The sequence below is a fragment of the Sebastes fasciatus genome, chromosome 9 (genome assembly GCF_043250625.1).
Source record: "Sebastes fasciatus isolate fSebFas1 chromosome 9, fSebFas1.pri, whole genome shotgun sequence".
NCBI classification, from domain to species: Eukaryota; Metazoa; Chordata; class Actinopteri; order Perciformes; family Sebastidae; genus Sebastes; species Sebastes fasciatus.
Window position 1 is genome coordinate 24,702,937 of NC_133803.1, and position 7,964 is coordinate 24,710,900.

Genomic DNA, 7,964 nt, shown 5'->3' on the forward strand with positions numbered 1-7,964 from the left:
GTCAGCATAAAACATGAGCAGTATGCTGAACATATCATATGTACAACGCCGTATTAGAGCCATTGTATGTATAAAAAAAGCAAATTACGGAGCCGGGGGGGGGGGGGTTCAGAGAAAAAAAACAAATATTCTCTGAGATTAAAGTGGTAAATTTATTAGAAAAAACTCACAAATTCACAAGAAAAAAAACTTGAATATTCTCTGAGATTATAAAGTCATAAATTTGTGAGAAAAAACTCTGAAAAATTGTGCATTTTTTTTGTCAAGGAACCACATCGCTTTACTTTGCAAGGTTGGATCAGCTTCATCACACCACAGACGCTGCCGCTTGTCGTGTATTACGCCAGCAGTGGATGACCTACTCAAATTATACTTTTCTATCGGATTTAGCAGTAAGGAAATACTTGGGATTTTGGCCCAGAATCACCATATTATCATAAGCATCTGTAAAATAAAGTAAAATGTCAATTTGTGTTGTCAGTAAAAAAACAGCAAAATCCCGTCCACTATCTGACTTGCAGTGACACATTTATTTGCGACGTTGCGTTGCTAGATCAGGCAAATGATCTGTAACAATGAGAAGCCATCTTAAATAGGGAATGGCTGCAAGCATACAACCAATCACACATTTCATACCTCACATGCAATCGGATGGCAATTCAAATGTCAATCTACTCTATGTCAATCATCAATATCATACAGTATATGGAGCTCGACCACACTCTAACAATCAATAATCTAAACACTTACATTAAATGAATGCTTAAAGCCCCAAAGGCTAAAATGCATTCATACATTTGTGGATTATCTGTAGGCATACATGTACATGGCAAATGAAAAGAAACGGCATAAATAAATAGATAAAAACCTCTATAATAAATACAGCCAGGCCTCACAAAATGCCAGTAGGCAAACACTTCATCAATGTATAGATATGTTAAATAACAATAATCAAATTTGCTTCCATCCTATCAAGACTGCATACAGAAAATTAAGTATAGGTCCCTATAAATAGCTTAACATATAGAAAAAAAGTTATAAAGTAAGTAATAAATGTGCTTAGAAATCTTCACAATACTAAATACATATAAATACAATAGACAGCAGGGCCTCAAAGATGCAGCATCAGTGCATACATATATAAATGGACACAATCAACAGGTGACATTGGTAAATTAACCTGATATGTGTTCATATTCGTATGTATCCAGGACGATATGAGCTGGACGAGGCACCCCTCAGATACAGAAAACAATCTAGAGAAAATATAAAGAAAAATATAAAGGACCACAGGAAAAGGCTGAGGAGTAATCATTAAATCATTCAGTCCCTCAGGAGCCAATGTGTGAAGAGTATGAATCCAGTAAGCCTCACACTTTTGAGTAGTTTGTCATGGTCACAGGGTGGTAGGGTCAATTGACCTGTTCAATACCACAGAAATATAATGAAGAGAAGTCATGGTGAGCATCATCGAAATGCACAGCTACGGGATAATCCTGATCATTCCTGCGTACTGTGCTTTTGTGCTCACTGATCTTTTGTTTCGGTTTTTCCAACATATACAAGGCCACAGGGACAGCGTATCATATGATACGCTGTCCCTGTGGCCTTGTACATGCACGTACACCATACACGTCATAGATGACGTGTATGGATGCACAAGTGATGACGCTGTTGATGGAGAATGTTTTGCCTGTGTTGGGATGGATGAAATAATTAGTCTTCATTGTGTTGTTGCACTGTGCGCAACTGCCGTAGCAGTAGTTGCCCTGGAGAAGAGGGTTCAAGCATGTCTGTAGTCCTTGACTGGATTTCTTGTTGTTGTCAACATTGGCACGTACCCAAGTGATCCCTTCTGTTTTTCCCTCTTTTATTTACAAAAGGAGGTTGATAGAAGAAAGTTCAGGGTTAGACTTTAAGATGTGACAGTGTTTTTTAAAAAGCGATAAAACTAAGATTTCACTTGGTGTTGATCAGGCTTACTTCTTTGACCTTATTGCCACTATCACTGCATATAGGCCCTCTCAAACAAAGAAAAACGATCAAGATAAATGTCAGTATATCATATAAAACACAAAATGATGAGAGTTCCAGTTCTATGACATGAAATGTCTTAAGCAACTGGTGTCCTAGTAATGCACCCGATTTTACGAAATCACACAGTTTTCTAAAGCGTTTCAAATGGTAAATTAGGAAGAAAAAGAGGTGGCAAAATAGTGTAATGACTGAATGACATTTGGAGCAGAGCTGTTTGTGGATTATGTAAGCAGTAAATGGAGCAGGAGGCTTAATCTCCTTCGAGCCCATCAATCTTTCATTCCCTGTGTGGGTATATATTTAGAAATATGCCTGTTCTGCAGTGAGAAATCAATGAGGTTTTACTATCAGATCCCTGCTAGAACATACTACTCTCGGTGCCTGTAAAAAATCATTTAGATCATGAGGATTGCTCAGGAATACTGTATTCATTTCAGTCATTCAATCCTACCAAAAAAATTCCAGATGTAAAGAATTTATTTACAGACGGAGGAACAAGAAGACTGCGAACCCGTCTCCCTCTTCTTCATTTTTAAAGGACGCCTTTTCCCTCCCTCAGTACCTAACCCTAACCCAACATGGCTTCATCTTCACGGCTTCTTTCTTTCTCAAAGAACGGGTGGACTTTGGGTGGACTTGTTGTGATTGACAGAGAGTCAGGTTGGCCTTCCACATGGCCCCAGGCCAGACATATGTGCCTCCCGCTAGCCTGGCGTTACTGCTGCTAACTATAGTGTGACTGACACCATGGTCTAGTTCCAGCTGTTACTTCACAACAAACCGGAGCGCTCTTACTTAATTGGCCATCAGGATATGATGAGCTGATGGCAGATTTGGGTTTCTCAGAAAAAGAAAAGGTGTCATGCAGAACACGCGACACCATCTGCACTCGTATCTTATCTGTTTATCATCTTTATCTTGTTTTGAGTAATGATATTACTTCTTAACATGACGACTGAGACTCACATTAGAGTGGACTTCTGTTCTTCTTTTCTGGCCCCGGGCAGCTGAGTGTGTCTTGCTACAGACACAGACATGATTGTCATTGTATAGGAAGTCAGCCAGAATAGCTGCAAGGCACTGGATATCCTTTAAGACGACCTCGCTGACACACACCTGGTGTCTGACACCCGCATCAGTCCTATCACACCTATAGGTCTAGACCAAGTGCTCGTACAGTAATAGCCTGATTTGTGTACTAATAAATAGATGGACTGTGTTGAAGAAACAGTGTGTCTGTGCTGGAGAGTGGTGCTAAAAGCCTCTTTGGCTCTGTGGCCTGACTGATTGCCATAATATTCTATATGTGTTTTTTCATCTGTTTGTCTCTTCTCCTTGTTTAAAGTACACTGAGCTTCTGATGAAGGCCCGCGGATAAAATGTCATGTTTTCCTTCATAAATACAGTTACATACCGTATATATGTGTTTCTGCAGAGAAAGTGTAGCGCCTCTTTCTTACGCCTCAAAGTGATTACAGGAAATGATGTGAAATGTACAGAAGCAGAAGTAGCAGACAATACTAAATGCTCCCACTGTTATTCATGATAAGTTCAATCATTTAACTTCATACCCTCATATACATATACACAACTTTATTTACGCAATTGATCCGTAGTACTTTACAACACAGAGAAGAAAGACAACAGAAGACTTGAGAAAATTATACGCCGAAACTATTTCCTTAAACATAAACTTGTGCAGCATCTGTATTTGTGCCCCTGCGTGTGTTTGCTTGATGACAGTTTTTGTTCGTGTTAAATCACAGTGTGTTCAGCAAATCATGTTAAACTTATAGTTACACCTGTCCAGACAGTACACATGTAGAATTCTCAATTTTTTTCATCGGTATTTAGACAAAGGTGTGTTTCACCTTGAGTCCCACGCCTCTGCTCCATGATGCATTTTTGAATAGAGGGATTCTTTTATTATTATTCTTGAGTGACTGAAACATAATAATTGTGTCTTTTGTCCATACTTCATTCTGCTCGTACAGACACTGGCCTTTACCTCCTACTGTATCACTTAACGTTGCGTTCAGGTGGAGCTGAGGAAAGCTCTTGTTGCTTAAGGCAGAGAGTGAAGAACATCGTCAAGGCTGTTCTTTATGCTTCATTTGGAAACGTACATGAAAAAGTCAAAGAGGAACAGGTTCCAGCAGTGTGCATTTCTGCATTAAGAAAGAGAGAGAGCCAGCAGCCAGACATGACAGGCCACTGACGCACCTAGTACTCTATGTGTGTCTGTAGACCTTTTCATTGCCATAACATTGCAACAGGAAATACAAAGGGGCCCATTTACAATGTTTATATTGTCAAGTTTGAAACTATCTATATAAGGGCTGTCAATCCATGATTGTCCATAGCTAATCATGATTAATCACACATTTTTATCTGTTCAAAATGTACCTTAAAGGGAGATTTGTGAAGTTTTTAATACTCTTATCAACATGGGAGTAGACAAATGTGCTTGCTTTATGCAAATGTATGTATATATCTATTATTGAAAATCAATTAACAACACAAAACAATGACTAATAATGTCCAGAAACCCTCACAGGTACTGCATTTAACATAGAAAATATGCTCAAATCATAACTTGGCAAACTGAAGGCCAACAGGCAACAACAGCTGTCAGTGAGTCAGTGAGCTGACTTGACTATGACTTGCCCCAAACTGCATGTGATTATCGTAAAGTAGGCATGTCTGTAAAGGGGATACTTGTGGATACCCATAGAACCCATTTTCCTTCACATGTCTTGATGTCAGAAGTCAAGGGACCCCTTTGAAAATGGCCATGCCAGTTTTTCCTCGCCAAAATTTAGTGTAAGTTTGGAGCGTTATTTAACCTCCTCCGCGACGAGCAAGTATGACATGGTTGGTACCAATGGATTCCTTAGGTTTTCTAGTTGTATATGGTAGCAGTATCTTCTAGCTTTAAAACTGAGCCCACTACAACCTAAAAATTGCAAGTTGCGTTAATGCGTTAAAGAAATTAGTGCCGTTAACTGTTGCAAGATAATGATAATGCTGTTTGCTCTCCTCAGAGTGTCGCATGGCTCTTCTCTTTGACCTGGTTCAGAACGGCGCCAGTGTTCTCCGCCAGTCAAACCTTGACATGCACAAGAGGTAACAAAATAGCTTTGTCGAATGAAGCTCAAACTCAGTTTGTCAGATTCAATTGCACTTACCTTTCTTGTCCTCCTTTTTACCTTCCTGATGTGTTTAAGTGGATTCATTAACAGTAGTGGCTATTGATGTTTTTGTCTTTTGCCTTCGACTGGATTTCAGCTTTTTGTTTGGTTGTAGTTTCTAGAAGCTGTCTCTCACAATCCCACTATTTGTCTCCAGTGCAGGACAGTTAGACCTGGAGAAACCCCTGGAGACGGCTCTGCTGTTGAGTTTGGGTGGTGTCGGCTGTATTGTCCTCAACCAGTGGCACAGCAGCCTTCAACAGAACGCACGCACTCTGGTCAAAGTAGTAGACAGTAGGTTATCAACCTAACACATTGTAATTTAACCTCTTTAAACATTTACTTTCATGCCTGTGGGAATTATAAGCTAATAGAATCTGTGTGTAACTGTGTGTTGCAGATCTACTGAGGGTCAGACAGACCTCTGGCCAGACCATCCACACCCTGAGGAGAGGGGACAGCTCAGAGATACCACATCACAACGATACTGGATCATATGGTACTGTACTCACATCCTCATTTAGCCTCATATTTACTGTCAATACAATCAAGTCCATGTGTCTTTTCTTTTTTTTTAATGAGTGCGTCACTGCAACATATCCTCATACAACGGCTCATATGATATCTTGCGAAAAGTTATTCCTCAATTTTTGTGCGTCTTCCTACGAATGTCCAGCAACATGTGACGCACGTGTCAATTGCCACTCCAGTCTTTTCAAAATAAACTTCCGTCTTCACGAGAAAAAACTTGGTTAGGTTTAGACAATAAAACTACATAGTTAGGTTTAAGAAAACATAATCCACACATATGTGGATTACATACAAATAGTTTTCTCGGGATATAAATTACAGTGCATTACTTTTCATAGTTATAGCAACGATCACAGACACACACACATTTCTCGTTCTCTGTATGTGAGGCTTGGGTTTCTTTGCAAAGAGAAATAATAAATGTCAAGCAGAATCATTCAAATCATGAATCCAACTGGGCTGTATTTCAGTATAACCCTCTCTGGCTTTCTCTCTGCAGATCAAGTGCTCCTCGCCGACTCAAAGGAAGATGACGTTCACCACAAAACGACTCTCGCACCATCAGCCTTCAACTGCATTCTTTATGGACTCCCTAACTTGATTGTCACATAATATACTGCATATCCTCCCCTCTATTTCACAGTTCAAGATGATTACAGGCATGCATGTCAGCCGGCTTTGCAAATACGACTGTATGCAGAAAAACTAAACATGAGGGGGTTAGATATTTCATTAAACATGATCCTTGAGTCTTCGCTTCTACATTTTCCTTTGCCATTTCATGACAATATGTTCTTGATGTTTTTAATATTGTTACTTTACACAGCAGACGTGAGATACTATATGCAACATGCCAGACTGCATGAAATAAGGCGAGAGCTCTCAGTGCTCGGGGAGAGATTCACCCTATACTGTACTGTACATGTCTTGCATTATTAAAATACTAATGTTACGGCTGACACTGCCTTGACAAGTTGTACCTTTAACACTCAATATATTGAGTGTTCAGAGTGTTCTGTCCTCCTCAGTCACCATGATAACCAATGTTTCATTGATGTGGTTTGCTATCAGACTTTACCAAATTGAATGTGAGAAATGAGCTAGTAAACAGTCTGACAGGACCAGCAGCCCGGCTGTAACACAACAGAAATGGATGAGCTAGAAAACAAAAGGCTCATAGTCAGGTCTGCTTTGAGTGCAGTGATGCAGCTTCATCTCACAGCTGTAACTGAACTTCTGTCATTTCTTGTAATGTCTGTTTACTCCAGCCTTGTTAATTGTAGCTCATTAGTAGTACTGATTTCATTGACAGTATTTACTACAGTTCTGTTGACTAGTCACATGAACACATTGAACAATGTCAAACGTTGACCCCACAATAGAGGGCGCACTCACTGCGTCACACTGAGTCAACATGAAAACCATGACAACTCTCTATAGTTGAGAGAAGCTGGATTCAGCCTTTCATGAAAATGAGCCTCAAATTAAATGTAATTGTGTTTGCTCGTTTTTAATTTAGAGAATGCCCTTATCAGACATTGCAGTGCACGCTTAATCCTTATACGTCTTATTGTATTTCACTAAATGTTAATTTAGTAAATTTCTAAATAGAGCAGAACTGTGTGACTTGAGGTTGTAAATGCTGCCCTGTTTCGTTGTAAGTAAGTCAAACCTAAAATTAGAGATTGGAAATCATCATCACCATTTTGATGCTTTTTTTCCTCAATAGATTTGGTCCTAAAACATAGGTCGGTTTTTAACCTGAATGTGTGTAAGAAGGAGAGATTTCATGATTGTCACACACAAAGCCACTTGTGTAGAGGCCACAGTAGAATTAAAGGAACAGAATGACAATGAATGAATATATTTATTATAAAAACAACTTATAAGATAAGAAGTATAAGAAATAAAAATAAGACTACATTACATTACAAAAGCCAAATAAAATGTTTAAAAATGGAATAACAACCATATGTATCCATGAATCGCTCAGTGCACCCTGAATTGACACCTTACAATAACTATCCAAGTGTGCAAAAGATGATCTATACATTATTTATTATACTCTAGATATTCTACTCATTCTGTGCGTACCAATACCCGTACTACCACACTATTTAGTATGCCAGAAAAAGATTTAGTATGTCCCAATAATACATAGAATGTGAAATGCAGTAGGCTAAAAATACCAGGGTGTCCTTCTAC

General features: G+C 39.0%; 1 protein-coding gene across 6 annotated transcripts in view; it reads left to right on the forward strand.

Moving 5' to 3' along the window:
• Positions 1-6,716, forward strand: part of cfap46 (cilia and flagella associated protein 46) — a 79,730-nt gene extending 73,014 nt beyond the window's left edge. For 2 of the 6 annotated variants that reach the window (XM_074646873.1, XM_074646877.1), the window contains exons 56-58: positions 5,082-5,163; positions 5,386-5,522; positions 5,629-6,083. In XM_074646873.1, coding sequence (XP_074502974.1) covers positions 5,082-5,163; positions 5,386-5,522; positions 5,629-5,984 — 575 coding nt within the window. In that variant the 3' untranslated portion in view covers positions 5,985-6,083. Of the gene's footprint in view, positions 1-5,081; positions 5,164-5,385; positions 5,523-5,628; positions 6,085-6,258 lie in introns of those variants that run through there. The other 4 variants (XM_074646874.1, XM_074646880.1, XM_074646879.1 and 1 more) reach the window with 3 other exon arrangements.
• Positions 6,717-7,964: the final 1,248 nt, after the last annotated feature.